General features: G+C 34.2%; 1 protein-coding gene across 2 annotated transcripts in view; it reads left to right on the top strand.

Annotated features, from left to right (window-relative positions):
• The first annotated feature begins 243 nt into the window (after positions 1 to 243).
• TPC1 (two-pore channel 1) overlaps positions 244 to 18,760 on the top strand; it is a 28,950-nt gene continuing 10,433 nt past the window's right edge. The window contains exons 1-15 of one of the 2 annotated variants that reach the window (XM_028067718.2): positions 244 to 630; positions 1,993 to 2,136; positions 2,252 to 2,359; positions 3,027 to 3,122; positions 9,269 to 9,399; positions 10,056 to 10,116; positions 10,309 to 10,475; positions 10,586 to 10,691; positions 10,888 to 10,965; positions 11,626 to 11,687; positions 12,543 to 12,615; positions 12,703 to 12,768; positions 12,853 to 12,993; positions 16,106 to 16,163; positions 17,571 to 17,678. In XM_028067718.2, coding sequence (XP_027923519.1) covers positions 505 to 630; positions 1,993 to 2,136; positions 2,252 to 2,359; positions 3,027 to 3,122; positions 9,269 to 9,399; positions 10,056 to 10,116; positions 10,309 to 10,475; positions 10,586 to 10,691; positions 10,888 to 10,965; positions 11,626 to 11,687; positions 12,543 to 12,615; positions 12,703 to 12,768; positions 12,853 to 12,993; positions 16,106 to 16,163; positions 17,571 to 17,678 — 1,525 coding nt within the window. In that variant the 5' untranslated portion in view covers positions 244 to 504. The remainder of the gene's footprint in view (positions 631 to 1,992; positions 2,137 to 2,251; positions 2,360 to 3,026; positions 3,123 to 9,268; positions 9,400 to 10,055; positions 10,117 to 10,308; positions 10,476 to 10,585; positions 10,692 to 10,887; positions 10,966 to 11,625; positions 11,688 to 12,542; positions 12,616 to 12,702; positions 12,769 to 12,852; positions 12,994 to 16,105; positions 16,164 to 17,570; positions 17,679 to 18,760) is intronic. The other variant, XM_028067717.2, reaches the window with a different exon arrangement.

The raw sequence follows: 18,760 nt of genomic DNA, 5'->3' as shown, positions 1-18,760 counted from the left end.
TTAAACTTAGTGTGAACTTCAAAATGAATATACGAAATTCAGCTAAAGAAATTTATTTCTATTTCTACGATAACAAAAAAGAAAAGAAAAGAGCAATAACAAAAGATTCAAACATGCTGGTAAATGGCCGAAACAAAAGGACAGAGAGGGTGTGAATGAATTGAAGTTCTTTGACTTTGAATTGTACCTTATCCAGTGCTGATGTGGACACGCGATTTATACATCGAGAATAGCTTGGATCTGAATCAAGGGTGTGATCACACCCCAATCACATCATCATCACTTATTCATATACAGAAACTAGAAGTCTACTCTTCAATTTGGTCGTTATTTCGTTGGGACCATTGTTTCCGTGTGACAAGAGTGTGATCCATAAAGCATTCTTCAACTGCGTATATAATAAAAGATGAAACGGTTGTAATAGTGTTTTCAGCGCGCATCACTCATCCTTTCACTGTTCTCTTTCTCTCTATCTTCGTTGTTCTCTTCTCTTCTCTCCAGAAGATGGAGCAGTCTCTGCTGAGAGGCGAAAGCAGTGGCCTCGGCTCCCGCCGGCGAGGACTGTTCCGGCGTTCCGACGCTATAACCCACGGTTCCAACTACGAGAAAGCCGCTGCGCTCATCGATCTGGTTCGTGTTACTCTTTCTCTTTTTCGTTCATGCGTTGTTCGGAAATCTATTTCAGGGAACTCATAGTGATGTGCGTCTTAGGTTCTATTTTACGTTTACTGCCGACTGTGGTTTTTTATACATTGATTCAGCTTTTAACCGTTGTGCTTTGCAATAGTGAGCGAGTTAGTATCGCGCATTGTGTTTGAGTTAATTATTGAACTTATGTAGGTAGATCTTGTCATCGATGGCTTGTTACGTACTTGTCATCGATGGCTTGTTACGGACACTTAAGAATAGTCAATTGAATCTGTTCTGGCGGCAATGTGAATTTAATTATTATATTTGAAGTTGAATCGCGTCGTCTCTTAAGTTGGTCAGCGTCGTGTTTAAATTTTGAAAGTCTTGAATCGTAGGAGGAATTGTTCTGCATGTTGTGGGAAAGTTGCCACTGATGTTGCGGTTTTGGTAAAGCGAGAATTACAGAATTGTGAAGTGCAGAGAAAAATAGTTGTAGATATAAAAAAGCACGGAGAGGATGATGAAAAAATGCAAAGTAAATAAAATTAAAAAAAAAGTGTTTGTGTAGTACTTAAGCCTTGAAGTTCTCCCTCCTAATAAAATAGTCTTTTTGGATTGAACTCTTTGTTGTGTTTAAGTTCTATCAGTTGGTCCTTTCATTAAGTGTTGAGTTATGGGAAAGATTATCTATAAGATGGATAGAGGAGCAAGTTAAATATTGAAAAATGAGTGAAACTGTCTTTAAGAGAAAAGGACTACTACCGGGTCAATATCAATTGCGTGAAAGTCATTGTGATAGTTGGTTCTTAAAGGAAGTGACAATGTTAAGAGTTCCACATTGATAGGAGCTACTTGATGTGGTACTTAAAGCTTGAAACTCTTTTACCTGATGGGTTAATCTTTGGATTAGATTCTTCTCTTGTGCTTATATTAAGATTTTAATTGTGTATTTCAGTACAAAACAATCAGGACCACCAATTCTCTTTCTAGGTCTATAACTTCAAGTTTGCTCAGTGTGTCAAGTCAGTAGGTTAAGACTGCTAGGTGTGTCATGTTAATACATTAATACATATGTTTACAAACTACTCTTTGTCTTGATTTTCTGCATGAAATCAGATTTTTTACTATACCAGAACGGTGGTCTTCTGTCAAAGCTAAGGACTAGAGGCCTTACTGCCCACCTGTGTGCCTTGACTCATTTTAGGACTAGTTCTCAATGACCTTGAATCTACTTCTACGACCACTATTTTTTTCTTTAATATATTTCTACTAACTCCCCCTTTACATTGATATGTATTTATTGATGGAATTTCTTTCGGGTCATTAATTGCTTATTATTCTGGTTGGAAATTCTTTATGCAGGCTGAAGATGGTGTGGGTCTCCCTGAACAAATTCTTGATTCATCAAACTTCCAAAATTATGCAAGATTTTATTTTGTATTCACTAAATTCAATCTCATATGGTCTCTTAGTTATTTTGCTTTGATAGTCCTGAATTTCCTGGAGGTAAGCAGTGGCAAGCTCCTTATGAACTCTAGTTCCAGTTATATGTAATTGAGGCTTTCATGCCAAAGAAAATGATAGAAAGAAGATATTTCATTATGTACTTTACTTGGTACAGAAACCTCTGTGGTGTAAAAAACTTGCCACACAGTCCTGCAACGACAGAGAGTATTTCTATTTGGGTCAATTACCGTATCTAACTGATGCAGAATGTCTTATTTATGAGGTAAGCGTTCAGTACTTCAGATACTGTTATTATTGGGTAAATTATCAGCGAGCCTTTTATTTGTGGTCACTTTGAAATGGTGATTACCTTTGGTAATATTTGTCATTCCCACGTTGAAGTCAAGTTATTTATTCAGCTACACTTCCAAACTAAAGTGAAACAACTAATACTACCTGTCTATGTGATTCTATTATTTCCTGAATTAATATCTCTTAGGAATGTTTTACTGTTAAGCTAGCAATTTAGATTCATAAAGCAAGTCGGCTCCAAACTATCCTTTCACTGTACACCTACATCACTTTGTTGCTTTTACGTTTTTCTTTTGTTATTTATGCATATCTGCTGAGAGTCTCATTTTCCTTTGGTAGTGCGTATTTCCATAGGATTTGTATTAGTGACTTACGAAAACTTTTTCACAGCTTTTATCTAATTTGGTTTGATATGTATTTTTCTCTTCCTTTTAAAGTTTCTTATCCTCCAAGAGTACATTCTATCTTTTCTTTCTAATAATTTGTCTTCTCTTATAGAAAAAATGGGAGTGTCTTATACTATAAGATGGTATGGAGATATTAGTTGATTTGTGGAGCGGTTGAAGTGTCCTTGTATTCATTTCTCAACTATCTGTACAGTTTTTTTTTTCTTACACAGCCTTTTCTATGTAATACAGGGAATAACTCTTCTTGTGATAATCATTCATACTTTCTTCCCATTGTCTTACGAAGGATCTCGTATATATTGGAAAAATGCTTTTAATCAATTCAAGGTATGTTGCTTCAAGATCCTACTAAAGAATATAATATGGTAGAAGACAACAAAACTTTATCAGCTCTAATGTTGCTTTAGAGGGCCAACTTTTGAACAAAGGACTCCACCTTTGGTAGGTAGGGTTGCTAACGACCTAACCAGTTCTAGTCATAACCTAACAGGGCGAGTTTTGCACTCTGAAAATTAGACCTAATGTAGTTTTCTGCTGGGATCAGGTCACACTTTGGGTTGACCTGGCACGACCAAATGTTACATATTATGTGGGGATATAATATCTTTTATAAATTAATGATAAATTATAAAACCTACCTTAAATTAATAATTTATGCATAACATGATAGTTTTTTTACTTATGATGTATTTTTGTCTACATATATATTGTCTGCAATCATGTTTTATTATTCCATATTTAATAGATTACAATTAAAGTGTACAATGTAAATATCCATGAATCATAGGGATCTAACTATGTCCAAAATAGTAGGGAGCTGATTATATCCTTGAAGAATAGGGACTTATTATACCCTTGAATCATAGGGATCTTATTACATTAAGTGTTGATATTATATTTCCAAAATTAGTTTTCCAATCTTTTGTGTGTGTGTGTGTGTGTGTGTGTGTGTGTGACTAAGGAGGAAAACATAGGATAATTGATTCAACCCAATCAAGATGAAACAGAGAAAATGAGATTGTTTCTCAAAAAATTTGATATGCATGTAAGCTAGGAAGAAGCATAAAAAAGAGAAGAGAGAAAGCTATATTGAATGCCAATAATCTGTCTTGCAAAAGATAACGAAAAACTTAATTATATAGGAAAACCCAGAGAATGAAAAATAACTGATAAAACAAAATCAATTAATCTTGTGATGTGTTATCATCCCCCTTAAACTTAAGGTGGGATTTTTGGACACCTTAAGTTTATATCTAAACTTTGTGAAGGAAGTAGCAGAGATAGGCTTGATCAATATGTGTACTACTTGAAAATGCTCAAGAAGATGAATGAGACAAATTTGCTTGTGCTGAACTCGATCATGGACAAATATAGATCAATTTCAAAATGCTTGTTCTGAGAATACATGGTAGATTTGTTGAGAGAAGGACAACGCCTAAGTTGTCAGAATAAATAATTGGAATTGTAGTAGTTAAGCACAACAACTCTTGAAGTAAGGAAGAAATTGATGAAATATTAGACAACGTGGATGCAATACTATGATATTCTGCTTTTGTGTTGCTACGGCAACAACTTGCTTGTGTGATCCCCAAGAAATGATATTGGAGCCAAGATAGATACAAAATCCTGTTGTAGACTTTTGATCATCTAGATCTGAACCCCAATTTGCATCACTAAATGCAACAACAAAAGTTAGAAGAAGAATGAAATGATATACCAGAATGTATGGTACTAGCTAGATAACTAGATGCGTTTCACTGCTTTCCAGTGATGCTCTTTCTGTTGATGCATATACTTGATAGATTTTATTGACATAAAAGCTTAACTTAGGTTGTGTGATTGTGACATATTGAAGAGCTCCAACAATAGACCGATATAAAGTGGGATCTTCAAAAGATGTTGAACAATCTTGTGTAAGATGAAGAGATGTGATCATGGGAGTAGGTGGAAGTTTAGCTTCATGCATGTTTGCTCGTTGCCAAATTTCCTTAATGTATTTAGTTTGAGAAAGATGAAGATGATCAACAGAATCCCGTGTAGCCTCTATTCCTAGAAAATAATGTAATCTGTCAAGATCTTTTAAATTAAACATGTTTTATAAGGAAGTAATTAAAGATGTTATTTCAGTTGTAGAAGAACTCGTGACAATGATATCATCTACATATATTAAGATGAAAATGGTGGATAATTTTTGAAAACAAGTAAATAAAGAGGGATCACTCTTAGTGGAGAAGAATCCCATCTGACTCAGAGTATTGCTTAATTTCTGAAACCAATCATGTGGTGCTTGTTTAAAGCCACATATAGCCTTATTCAATTTACAAACTTGGATAGGGTTGGAAAAGATAAAGCCTGGTGGTTGCTGCATGAAAACAGTTTCCTCGTGTTCACCATGCAAGAAGGCATTGTTAATGTTAATTTGGCTAATAGTCCATTGTAGTTTTCTTGACAAAGGGGCTAAAAGTTTCTTTGTAGTCAAGGCCAAGAGCTTGATGAAAGCCTTTGGCAACCAAATGAGTCTTGTATCTTTGGAGAGTATCATCAACATTATATTTCTTTTTAAGATCCCATTTGCTCCCAACAAGAGCAACTCCTTTTGGAAGATCCATGAGAGTCGAAGAACCATTTCCAATGAGAGCATTGTACTTAGTTTGCATAGCATTGAACCAGTCAGGATTAGATAAAGCTTGTTTAGTTGTGCTTGGTTGGTTCAATTGAAGTAGAAATATTAATAATCTCAAATTTAGAAAAAAGAATATTTTATTTCTCATACAAAATAATTAGGTCATTGGACCTATATGAACACAAGCCTGTGTGGCTATTATGGAAATATCAATCAGCTAATTCTAAGGAGACACATCCCAATAATTATGGGATTTATTCTAGAAACACAATCCTAGCATTAATAACAAATAATCAGAAGTAATGCAGAATAAAATTTAACCTTTCCTAAAATGCATTAATCAACAATTCTGACAAATAACTTTGGGTTTGTGAATACCTTCTTTTACCTTGTAATCATAGGATGTGTGTTAGGAACCGAGGAAGGCACAACCGCATTGTGGGACATGGAAACAAAGGAAGAACTATTGTGGTTGGTAGATGTTGAAATGTCATTAGTAGGTGCAACAATGTGAGACATATTGGGTAAAGCAACATCACGTGAATGCTGAAAAAAAGGATGTGAAGCATTGTGTGTTGACTGAGATAAAGAAGAAAAATTTGGTGGCATTTGGAGAGCATATGCTGTAACAGGGGAAATAGGTTTAATAACAAAAATGGGTATGTTGCTTTTTGCATTAGAAAAGTTGAGTTTGTCTTTTGTTATAAAAGGTTTATGTGATAAAGTAAAAGGGAAAACAATTTCATTGAATAAGACATAGCATGAACTATACACCTTTCTTGAAGGGGAAAGGCAAACATATCCTTTGGTTTGAGAATTGTCTCCCAAAAACAAACACATCATAGATCGGAAATCAAACTTTTGTTTTTATTGTAAGGCCGAATTAATGGGTAATAGGCACAATCGAATAATTTAAGAAAAAGTGTAATATGGAGATTTGTGAAAAAGTTTAGTAAGGGGATATATTTTTTAAAACAAATGTAGGGAGCATATTAATAATGTGAACAACACTAATGAAAGCTTCACCCCAAATTTTTTTGGGAAAGAAGTTCTTGCAATAATAGACAAGCCAGTATCAACAACATTCCTATGTTTTCTTTCGGTAGAACCATTTTGTTGATATGTGTGTGGGCAAATGAGCCTATGTCTAATATCGTGTTTATTGAAATATGTGAAATTCTTTAGCATTATCGGTTTGAATGACCTTTAATTTGTAATTTGTTTGATTTTCAACAAAAGTTTTTGAGATTTTGAGTGAAGAAGATATATCCAAGTAAATTTAGAATAAGCATTTAAGAAAGTTATGTAATACTTTGCAGCAATTATACTAGACATGGGAGCATGATAAGAGTTCATCTCGTTGATTTTTCATAGAACAAGGTGTTATTAGTGGATTAAGAAAACTCCAAGATCATCCCCATTGGACATTAAGATAATTAGGTTATCTAGATGTGCAGGTTCACTTCATAGGAGTTCATAAGAAAGAAGAGAGTATGATTTCAAGCTATTAAATGGAAGCAAAGTAATGTACAAAGAACAACATAAGAAAGTAAACATAAGCTGGAAAATGAAGCAAGAAGATGAAAAGAAGAGCAATGGAAGAAAAAGAGGAGTGGAGCACACCACTTGGGGGATGGGCCAACCCAAGATGAGTGGTGGTGCCACTACTTGATGAGATAGGGGAGCTCAAAAACACTCAAAGGAGCACTCTCTCAACTCTCACAAATGGTTGAAACGTAATGACTTTTCTAATTCAATGTTCAACTCTTTTACAAGTGTTGAAGAAACTCTCTTAAATAGGTAAATAGAGGGACCTCTTAGCAAATACAAAAAGGTAGGGACCCCCTAGCAATTATACAAAGAATCTTTCATGAAACTAGGGCAGCCAAATAAATGAAAGTAGGTGGCCCAGTGGGGGAAAAGTCAACCAATCATCACCATGTGTACCATTCACATCATGTATGGACCAATCAAGATCCTCTATTCTCCACTCCAAGGGTGTCTTCTTAGTAAGATTAGGGGTGTGATGAGTACACTCCCTTAAGCTAGGAGTCTCCTAGACCCTATAGAAGGTGACAACCTCATAAGAGGAGATGCCACTAGCAAATCTACAAGAAAACAAACAAGGTTAGAACACTAAACACAAGGTAAAATGCTAAGCAAATTTAAAGAGATGGGTGAGGAAGAGGTCTCCCTTTTAGTTATGCTCCTAGTGATTCTCTTACGAAGAGTCTCTTCATCCACATGAGGAGTCATGAACTTATCAGAGGAGGACCCCATTTGTCTATCTAAACTAATTCCGAAGGACTACCATAAATAGAAGTAAAAAGTTTGAAAAATGAAGATGATGCATTTTAGTTCTAGCACAAACATCACATAGAAAAAATAGTATTTTTCTTGCCAATTTGAATATTACTATTATTTAAAGCTCTTTGGACAGTTTGATATGAGGCATGCCCAAGACGAGAATGCCTTAAAGGAAGAGCTGAATGAAGAGAACTATTATTAATGTTGAAGACAGTAGAATGATGTAAGGGATGAAAAACATATAATCCATCTTTAAGGGTGCCTTTAAGAACGGTTAAGAAGTAGACTTTACGCCTAACTCAATCCCATAAAATCGGCTTGTAAGGTGAGGTTTGCACACACACACACACACACACACACACACACATATATATATATATATATTCTAAATTGGCCTTATCTCTAATCGATGTGGGACTTCCAACACACCCTTTCACGCTGAGTTATATACATCTCAAGTGTGGGACTTGACATTAATGGATGGTCCGATAGCGGGTGGAACAATATGTCCAACAAACAAGAAATCTCACTAGAATAGGTTTTAACATCGACTCCGATACCATGTTAAGAAGTGAACTTTAAGCCTAACTCAACCCCATAAAACCAGCTTGTAAGGTGAGGTTTGCTTCTTAACAAGAACGATCTCCTTTGTGTCACGATTTTTAACATAACAAAAATTAGAATGTAACTCAAAATATACATTGTTGTCTTTAGCAAATTGTGAAACACTGATTAGATTTTTGGATATTCTTGGGAGTATGCAAATGATTTGTGAAGAACAACTGTGTTCTTGTGTGTTGGGCTGTAAAAAACAGTAGAGCCAATATGTGAAATAGTCATACCTAGGCCGTTACCTAGCTTGATAGAGTCATTCCCAATGTAAGAATGCTTGGTTGTGAAATTGTTAGAGTCGTGTAATATGATGAGTGGCCCCACTATCATGGTACCACAAGGGTTTTCTAGGTTTGTGTGTGTGTGTGTGTGTTTGTTTGTTTACACATGCACATTTTAAAACATAATTTCTAAATTTGTACAATTTGTATCTTGGGTCAGCCCTATCCTGACCAGATCACCAGTTGTTTTGGGCCAATATTAAACCAGTGCAAACCCAGCCAATGACACTGTAGTTGGTTGTCTGGACTCCAAAACTTCAAATTATTTCTCAAGATGATGTTTTCTTTCTCAATTTAAAGAACGGGATGGTTATTGGTCTTTAATTTGCCATATGCATTCTAGTGGAGTCAAGGAATCCTGATCCTCTACTGAAGATTGGTTTGCAAGACAAACTAGTTGAATCAAACATAAAAAAGAGATTTTAGTTGAGAGTTTTTCTATCATTAAGGTTCCTAGGTGGAAGTTTCAGACAACTTTAAAACCTTGAGTACAGTTGAAATATGTATTGGGGGTCGGTTATCAGAAGGTAGATGATATGGGGTAAGAAGGCCTTTGAAAAGGTTGATATCCCTCTCCCTAATTCTTCATAAAATCTAATCCAAAGCCTGGTTCTATAGTTTACTGATAAATTTTTTGTTGGCATTTCCAGGTTTTCTGTCTATTAGTTCTTGTTGCTGATACGCTGCTCTACGTCTTTTACTTGTCTCCACTGGCTTTTGATTTTCTACCTTTCAGAATTGCACCTTATGTCAGAGTTGTTCTTTTTGTTCTGAACATTAGGTATTGCCTGACCTATCTCAACTTGTTTGTTTTCCTTTAGAGTAAATATTCTGTCGCAGATTATAACTTTGGACTCGTGTTTGATATTTTTAATATTCGGTGATTTACTATTTCAAATTCCGTAACTATGGTTATTATTATTTGAGCAAGACTAGAAGGGAAGATAATTTAAGTGACAGAGAAGAACTGAGTAGAATTTAGCATATCTCTCATGTCCTCTGTCAACCTTTTTTTTTCTAATATCAATTGGATTCCTGTGCCTGAAAAAAATTATTTTCTTAAATGGAGGGGCATTTTTTACATGAACAACACAAAAACGTCAGCTGTTTCGTGGAGTCTTATTCAGGAGCTGATATCTCTGTTTCATGGAGACCAAGAACAGTTTGATCGTTACCACTTTTATTTAAACTACACTTTTAGGTCAAATTGTTTTTGTCTTGTGCTCTGTAAAAGCTTTAGTCTTTAAGGGGCTTTTTTATTTCATGTGAGGTGGCAAGTTAAGCTTTAGGTTATTTAATAATTTATGACTTGAGGTTACTTGCCATCGTTCACATGCCTTACAATGTGAGTTCTTGTTTGTTCATTATTCAGCAAAAAGCAAAAGCCTTTATAACCAATTTTTGACAGTCAAATTCTGCATTTGAATTTGATGTTAGGGAGCTACGAGAAACCATCACTATCTTGTTTGGGATGCTTGACACATACTTAAATGTTTTGGTTAGTTCACTTTCATATTTCTCATTGCCTTTTTCTTTGCCGTTCCTGTTTGCAATTCTAACAACAGTGTGCATGTCATTTTACCTTCAAAATCTATTGAGTTTCACATGAATGCTACGTTTGGATTATTTCAATTTGTCATAATCAACACTCTTACTCGAGAGTGCCTTGTCATATTTGTGTGCATTGCAGGCATTGGGACTTCTGTTTCTTGTTTTTGCTAGTTGGGTGGCATATGTGTTTTTTGAGGATACAATACAGGGGAAAACAGTATTCACTTCATATGGTGCTACGTTGTATCAAATGTTTCTTTTATTTACCACATCCAATAATCCAGATGTTTGGGTTCCTGCATACAAGTAAGAGTTTTGAATTTTATAGTTTTAATTTGCCTGGCTAGATGACTTTTGTCCTTTCAATTTGAGAAATCGTCAATCAGCACTCATAATTTTTATTTTTGGTTTTTAAGGTCTTCTCGTTGGTACTGCCTCTTTTTTGTACTGTTTGTGCTGGTGGGGGTTTACTTTGTTACAAACCTTATCCTTGCCGTTGTCTATGATAGTTTCAAGAGTGAGGTAAATGTGTTCATACAATTACTCTCTTTCTCTAGATTTAATGATAAAGTTACTTGAAAGGATTGGAGTTCTGTTGATTCTGTTCCTTTTAGCTGCCCAACCTGGAATATATTATAAGAATTTTGATGTTAATCATGTACTCTAGGATGGATGTTCATACAAATAATAACAGTGCTCAAATATTCTTTTGCTGCAGCTTGTGAAACAAGTTTTTGAAAAGGATCTTCTGAGAAGAACTATGCTGGAGAAAGCTTTTAATCTCTTAGATACACTTGTAAGTGTAATTTTCATGTCTTTGTTTAATTTTTCACACTTGTATCTTGATTCAACTACCTTGGATAAAATGGTAATTTCTCTACCATTAAATTGATTAAGTATGCCTACATGCTCACACTAAACAGTAGTGTTAAATTGGACTATCTCATCCAACTACTATAGTCTTAGAAATAACATTGTTTTTGATGGAGATCCTACATCAAATAGATTAATAACCAAATCATTGTATATATATGGAGACATTTTTACCATACAAGTTGGTTTTGTGAGGTTGAGTTTTGACCTAAAACTCACTTCTTAATATGGTATTAGAGTATGTTCTTGCAAGGTTTGTTGGTCCTATTATACCATTTGTTAAATTATAACATATTGTTGTTAGTTGGATATTAAATTCAGTATTGAAAATTGTTCGTAAGATATTAAATTACTAGAAATTGTTAGAAGATTCTAGATATCTCTTGTAATTATTACTTTAGGGTTTGAGTTATCTATATATAGAAGTGGATGTACTATTTTGAATCAATTCAATTAAAATCTTCTCTTTTATTATGAAATTATCTTTATGTTGATTCTTATTCTTTTATATAGGTTTCTGTTGTGACTTTGCTACATATATTTATTGATTATAACCGTGTTTGAGATGGTGTTGTGGTTGCAGAATATTGGAGCTCTCAACAAAAATCAATGCATAAGGCTCTTTGAGGAGCTGAACAAGTACAGGTAGGTATTATTTTATTCCGCAATGTTTGTTATGCATAAGGTTCTTTGAGGCTCTCAGTGGAAGAGAGAAATAATTTTATAAAATAATGGGACCCACTGCACCATTTCTCATCTATTTCTCCTCATAACTCTCCTCATCTCTTCATCATTTCTCTTCAATGAAACACCTTTAATCTCCACTTTATTTCCCATCTACTTACACTTTATCCACTTTTTTCATCCAACCAATTTCTTTCATCTTTATTAGACAGAGCATTAATGAAATCTTACATTGGCCAAGGCTGGATAAACTAAGCTAATTGAATTATGTTTAGTAACATATACGTGGCAAAGATTCATATATCTAACATTTTAAGGTTTTGGGTTGGATGCAGTTAACTTGTCTAGCTCGACTCATTGATAGAGAATCTTCCCTATGTTTTACCCAACTATTACCTAATATTGATATTTATTTCCCTTTCTCCATTCTTCTCTCTCTTGGATGAAACACATGCGCACAACACTTCATATCAATCAAAGAAAAATGTTGGAAGACAGAATTTGTTATTAAGGATTAAGAAAAATGAGCACAACCTAATAAATGATGTGTTACTTGCTATGCTTGAATTTGAAGCTTCACAATATTGCTCATGAAATTTAAGGAGTTACTAAGTAGGCCACTTGTTTGGCTTTCTATACATTTGTTCATATTATTGTTGCTCATGGATTTTCACTACGGCTTCTATTTTGTTTTCTCGGTAAAATGGCACTACATTATTTTGACACAAGAAGTACTCGTTAAATTCTAAACTTGTAGTTTTCCATAGTCTTCCTTTCGCTTTATGAAGGTTAAAGCATAAATTTTGTTTTCGTTAGGACTTTGCCAAAAATCTCCAGTGAAGAATTTGAGCTGATATTTGATGAGCTGGACGATAGTCACGATATAAAGGTAAAATTTGTTCTTTTGCATTTGGTTATCTTCTATGCACACTTGTGTAGATGAATGTTTTGATGTAAATGCGTTTTCTACGTTCAGATCAACAAGGATGAATTTGCTGATATTTGCAATGCAATTGCTTTAAAATTTCAGAAGGAAGATGTTGTAAGTTCTAAGACTCCAAACTTGAAACATCTTGAAGTTTAAGTGTACTTGTAACACCTATACTACTTTGCAATTTGGTTGCAGATGTCTTACTTTGAGTATTTAGCATTCTACCACTGGCCCAGCTCAAAAAGATTAAAAGAATTTGTAAAGACTCCAATGTTTGGATACATAGTGTCCTTCATTCTCGTAGTAAATCTGGTTGCAGTTATTATCGAGACAACGGTATGGCATGTTTTTCAATGAAAATATTTATTAACAAATTTCCGTGCTAAGTAATTTATTAATTCATGCTAACCACAGCCTATAGTTTCATTTGATGTGATGTGACTATATGCTATACTTGCATTTTTCAATAATGTTGTTTGTAGGTGCTATTTTTATTAAAAATCATGTAAGAATGAGGTTTAATGAATTCGTTATGTACTCATGCTCTAAATATAGCCACTGTTCAAGTTTGTTACGAGTAATATGATCAATGGCTCCTGAATCAAATACCCAAGGACCAAGAGAAGAAGATCGAGTCAGACCAACAAAAGATGTACCTGTGTTAGCGGTAGATGCAGTGGAACTAGATGACTCATGATCCTTATACCATTTGAGAAATTTGTTGAACATAGCAGGTGTATCAGGTGAAACAGAAGGAGGATCCCCAGTAGAGGAAGGTGGGGAAAGGTTGGTCTGAACAGCTGCAGCAGAGCAAGGAGGACGTCCATGCAATGCATAACACCTGTCAATCTTGTGACCTGGCTTGCCACAATGTTCACACTCATGTAATGCATAACACTTGTCAATTTTGTGACCGAGCTTTCCACAATGTTCACACTTAGGACGCCCTTTTCTCTGTTTGTGAGGGCGAGTCCGGTCATCGCGGTGAGATACCAATGTAGAAGAATCATCAACAAAAGCAGGTGTATCAGTGTTAGGTTGTTCTGGTACACGCAAAAGAGTAGAGTAGGTTGAAGTTAAGGTGGGGACAACTGGGGAACCCAAAATTTGATCACGAATATGTGAATATTTATCAGCAAGCCCATGTAATGCTCCGTCATTGAAGAACTTTGAGTGTTGTTCGATCTCCGTGGCAGGGTCGGGGGAAGGAGGCAATAATTCATTGAATTCATGAAATAGAGCATGATTTTTGCCCATATAATCAGTCATAGAGTCTTGATGTTTAGAGGAAATAAGCGTTGCAAATTTAGAACAAACACCATAGAGACGTTGAGTATCATTGGTGTATAATAACTTAGCATGCTCTCAGATTTGAACACATGTTTCGTAGGAACGAAAAAGTTGCTTTAACGAAGGATCAAGAGTACCCTTGAGAACCACACATAATTGAGCATCAATGGTTTCCCAACGGTCGTTCTCAGCCGGAGTGAGAGTAGGTGCTTTTGGGGCAAGATGATCAAGATACCTCTGACTCTTAAGACATAATCGGACGTCTGATGACCATGTTGCATAATTATGGCCAATTAACTTGTCAATGGATAAGTGTACATTAACTAACATAGTTAGTGTAGATGGACGGGTCAGACATACCAGAAGAGTTTTCAGAATGGGAAGAGGAAGCGAAAGACGCCATGGAGGAGGCACGACTTCAAGGTTGCCGGTCAGAATTGGCACTCCGGCAACGGAGGTCCGGCGGCGGTGGTACGGCGGGGTCCGGTGAAGGTACGGCGAAGGCCCACTGGAGGTCCGACGAAGGTCCAGCGGCGGCGGTCCGGCGGAGGTCTGGCAGAGGCGGCGGCTTCAGTGGCGACGGCAGATGCAGAGGCAACGGTGACGAAAAGAAAAAAATACCTTAAGCTCTAGATACCATGTTGAAAATAAAGAAAATAGGGATTGAAGATTAGTCTCCCTTGTGTATAAACCACCCATAGGGTAATCTATTTATATTAGAGAGAGGTACAAATAAAAAGAGTAACTGAAAATAAAAAGATTAAATAGAAGATATTGTTTGATATTGTGGTTATCAATATCTAACAATATCTTAATAATATCAAACAATATCTAACAACATTAGAGCATAATCCTAACTAATTAAGAAAATAAATAATTAATATTAGGTATTATGAAAATTAAATCATAAGCAACAGTTTAAGATATTCAAAGTTACTCTATTAGAAATAATGAAGATGTTATTAGATATTTTCCTCTATTAAGAATTTGAGCTTCTGCAAATATAAGAAGACAGTCACGAACTTTTCATACGAAAAATGTCTGAACGTTATGTTCTTTTATAAATGATCCAATACCATCATATTAAATGCATGATTTAAATGTTAATGTCACATTGGAAGGACCAACCTATATTGCTAAAAAAAAGTACCGTTACACTGTTCTTTCTAGCACAGAAAGGAGAGGTCACTTGTTTTTTTTAAAAAGTTAGTCTCAACCCTTTTGGTAAAAGAAAAATGTAAAGTGAGTAGATCCTATCCATTCTATATTATTATATAATCTTCTCACGATAATAGCAGCATCCACGAAACGAGATCTTGAATGAGAAGTTCAAGCCGTTTAGTGGTGGTAGTTAATATGGACTATGCAACCTAAATAATTGATTGTTTCAATAAACTTAGCTAATGTTGTATGGGTATGTTTATCAAAGATAATTAACAAAAGTGCACCTTGTTCTTGGTGATTTTGAAGCATGATATTATATTGTATTTCAGAGTTTTCTTTGGTGATATGTATTTGAACATGTGCTATGTCTGTAAGGGCCTCGATTTGTTACTCCTAGCTTATATATTGACAGAATCCCTTGATTTACACCACAAATTGACTTGTAATATAAAGATTACATTCCACTTATATATTATAATCTGACTTATTCCTAGTTGATGTGAAATTTCTAACACACCTTCTCCCAAGAGGCATACTCCCAAAGAACTTGACTAGGATAGGATTTGATATCATCTTAGTAAGTAGGTTTGTGTATAACTCAACCTCACAAAACTAGTTTGTAAGATGAAGATTGCACGATACTTATATATTGTAATCTGACCTTATTCATAGGACGTAAGATCTCCAAAAAGTTTTAATTACAGAATTTGAAGATTTAATTACATTCCATAATTAGGAGGGTTAATAGACTGCTAATATATTTTATATTTATTGTACAACACCATTGATCTTGAAGAATTATAGGGATGGATTGTGTCCATCATACATTAAGATCTTCCCTTATTAAGGTTTTTGTATTAGATTTAAGAGCAATTGCTCTTCTACGAATATTATCAAAATAAATTTTCTGACATGTATGTTCTCACTGATTCAAATTTTTGAAGGTGTATATGTATCTACATGTTGATAATTTTGTATTAATTCACAATCGCAGCTTGATATAGAAAACAATTCTGGTCAAAAGCTGTGGCAAATAGTTGAGTTCGTTTTTGGTAAGGACATCTAAACTGTGTATTTACTTGTCATTTCTTTGCCCTTGCAGTGAAGTTCTCTTTTGTACCGTACAAGATGCTGCTGATTCTTTAAAGCAAAATATATTTTTAGATATCTTGAATTGAGTAGTTAAGCTCCCCTGACTAAGTTCCTCTGATTCATTATTTTCATATGCAGGGGTGGTTTAAGTAAGATTTATATATTATGGCCAGGAGATGTTTCAGAGCCAGGATATTCAGTATAGTTTATATTAATTTTTCAATATTGCAGTGTTAAAAACAGACTAGAGAAAATAAAGAATTCCAAATTTCGTTGATTGATAGAAATTGTGATTTCTGATATAGAATCGTTGATTTTGAAATTATTTATTTCGAAAAAAATACGAGATCATGTGAGAAAAAAAAGTTAGGATTAGTAGTAAAGGTGGTTGAAAGAGATATGGGTCTCTGAGGTGCTGATGGAAAAGGGATAGTCGGTATTTTGAAATAATTGTTAAAAGAAAAGCAGTGTGAAGGGTCGAGAAACGTCCTTCTACGGCAGAATGACCATTCCAAGGTCAAATTACCTAGAAAACTTCATAAAACAAATCTCTCTAACTAAATTAAAATAATTTCTTAAATCAACCTTTTAAATCACAACAATATTTAAAGTATAATCTAAAGAGATTAACCAACAAAAATATTGGATATGAAAGTAAACCACAAGTAAATAATCTCTTTGTCTCTATTTTGTGTATCAAGAAAAGGTATAAGTTTTTAATAGTTGTTTTCTATGATATTAAATACTAAGAATTCTTTTTTCTTTGGGTTCTAACTAAACTAAAATTTGTTTATTCAGACAGTGTATTTTTAAGAAAAAAGAATTAGCGTAAGTGGTTTGTCTCTATTTTGTTTATCAGGTTATAACTTTTTAATAGTTGTTTTCAATGACAATAAATACTAAGAATTCTTGTTTCTTTGGGTTCTAAGTAAACTAAAAACTTTTTATTTAGGCAGCATATTTTTAAGAAAAAAGGACTTGCTAAACTACGTGAACCTCACTTATTTTATTTTGTGAGATACTTTCTATGAGAATGCATCTCACGGGGATGAGCTTCCGCTGAGATTTTATTTTCTTCTATTTTTTTCAGTTTTACATGACATGCTTTTGTGCTTGCATGAACAAATAATTGTAGGACAGAATTTTAGGCTATAGCTTGATTTTATAAATTTATCCATGCTATCTTAGTGCACGAGAAATAAAATCAGTTATGAGAATGTGGCATCCCTTTTATTATTGTTGATTCGTAAAATACTGTTGAGAACTTTGGGGATTCTTTATTTTGCTTTGGTGCATTTTATTTTATTGTAATGCACAAAATGTTATGCTTTTACTCTCTCAGATGATCATTCCTTGCTTTCTTTCAGGGTGGATATATGTAGTAGAAATGCTTTTAAAGATTTATGCATACGGATTTGAGAACTATTGGCGGGATGGTCAAAATCGCTTTGATTTTATTATCACGGTGATAATTGGTAACTCATTATGGTGCTTGATACTTTTTTCTCTTTAAACATGTGGTTGATGGCATAGAATTTGTTCCTTTGCTTTTTCCATGAGAAGGAGATATTCAGCAGTTTAGTTTGGTTCTATTGGAATACAAAACCAAATTCAATCCAATTCAATCAAATTAAAAGTACTTTGGATTAGTTTGAGGGTCTGTTTGAACAAATCTATCCATAAGCTCCTGAAAGAAAACTTGAAATTAGCTTCTCCATAAATTAAAATTAACTTATGCACGAGCTAATTTGTAGAAGCTCTCTTATATAGCTTCTCCAATATTTTTTTATTTTTAACTTATGCATAAACTAATTTTAGCTTAGTGAGTAGTCCGATCCATATTTTTCTCTCCTAGAAGGGCTTATATAGAAACTTGATCAAACCAACAGTAAGATGATTTGGTTTAATTTTATTAATTTATTTCATTATCTAATATTATTTCAAATACTACATTAATATATCAACACTTTCTTAACACCATTTTACATGTATTTTTTCCCTTTTCCTTGAGTATAATTATTTTGCATGTTTTTTTTTTCTCAGAGAACTGTCTATTTTACTGACTAGTTTGTTTTCTATACCACTTAAATATATGAAAGTAGTTGAGTGTAAGGACTTGGGTTTTCTTATTGTAAGTAACGGTGATGTTTTAGAACCTAAACAACTGAAAGGTTTCTAGCATACTTAGCATTATTGTAATTATAGTGATTCATATGGTCGCTTTCAATAACTATAAGGGATTTTAATTGGTTTGTGTGCTAGTGAAAAAGGAAACGTATGATAACATAGTTCAGTTTCTCTGCTGAGTTTACATCAATGTATTTTAAAGATACATAGATGGAAGTACAAAAAAACCTAGCAGAAAATCCAAATTCATTATAACATGGAAAATTATATTTTGATTCTCATCCTTTACTTCCTGACATGACTTAGTATGGACCACTGATTCTTTCAAAGAAAAATTAGTGGTACATTAATCAATGACCCACACTAAACCATGTCAAGGAATAAAAGATGGAAGTCAAAAAATGGGAGTCATAGTATCATTGTCCTTATA

The sequence above is a fragment of the Vigna unguiculata genome, chromosome 4 (assembly GCF_037176805.1).
Source record: "Vigna unguiculata cultivar grain cowpea cultivar isolate G323 ecotype 2 chromosome 4, ASM3717680v1, whole genome shotgun sequence".
In the NCBI taxonomy this organism is placed as follows: Eukaryota; Viridiplantae; Streptophyta; class Magnoliopsida; order Fabales; family Fabaceae; genus Vigna; species Vigna unguiculata.
Note: the sequence above shows the minus strand (reverse complement) of the source record. Positions and strands in the feature narration are given on the sequence as shown.